The sequence below is a fragment of the Morone saxatilis genome, unplaced genomic scaffold, assembly GCF_004916995.1.
Source record: "Morone saxatilis isolate NCDOM2014 unplaced genomic scaffold, NCSU_SB_2.0 Contig24, whole genome shotgun sequence".
Taxonomy (NCBI): Eukaryota; Metazoa; Chordata; class Actinopteri; family Moronidae; genus Morone; species Morone saxatilis.
In genome coordinates this window covers 14,516,056-14,516,428 of record NW_023339807.1, presented here as the reverse complement: position 1 = coordinate 14,516,428, position 373 = coordinate 14,516,056, and the positions used below count along the sequence as shown (strand labels likewise).

The 373-nt window shown below is 45.6% G+C and overlaps 1 protein-coding gene across 1 annotated transcript in view; it reads right to left on the bottom strand.

The window, feature by feature from the left end:
* invs (inversin) overlaps positions 1–373 on the bottom strand; it is a gene marked incomplete in the record, with an annotated part of 20,800 nt that overhangs the window by 9,857 nt on the left and 10,570 nt on the right. The window contains 1 exon segment of the mRNA XM_035673180.1: positions 247–373. Coding sequence (XP_035529073.1) covers positions 247–373 — 127 coding nt within the window.

Genomic DNA, 373 nt, shown 5'->3' with positions numbered 1-373 from the left:
ACACTGCCATCCCTAGAGCCATGCCGCCAGCTTGGCTAAAAATAAATAAATCCCATCTTATCATGCGGATAATAACTATTCCATTTTGGATTTAATTCTGTTAACCAGTGTAAAAAAATCAATTAGAATTTAGTTTGGGGGGAAATATGGTCATAATTTCCACTGAATTCCCTGAAATCCCTTTTTTCAGTGTGTGGTTGTCATTCAGGCAGCAGCAGGTCACATACAGGATATGTGTTCACCCACCGAGCAGAGCTGCCCAGTGCAGCGGCGTTCTGAAGAGGTTATCATAAGCTGTCACATTACAGCCCTCGTAAGACGTCAGCACCTCCACCACTGCCTCGTTACCGTCGGCAACCGCAAAGTGCAGGGG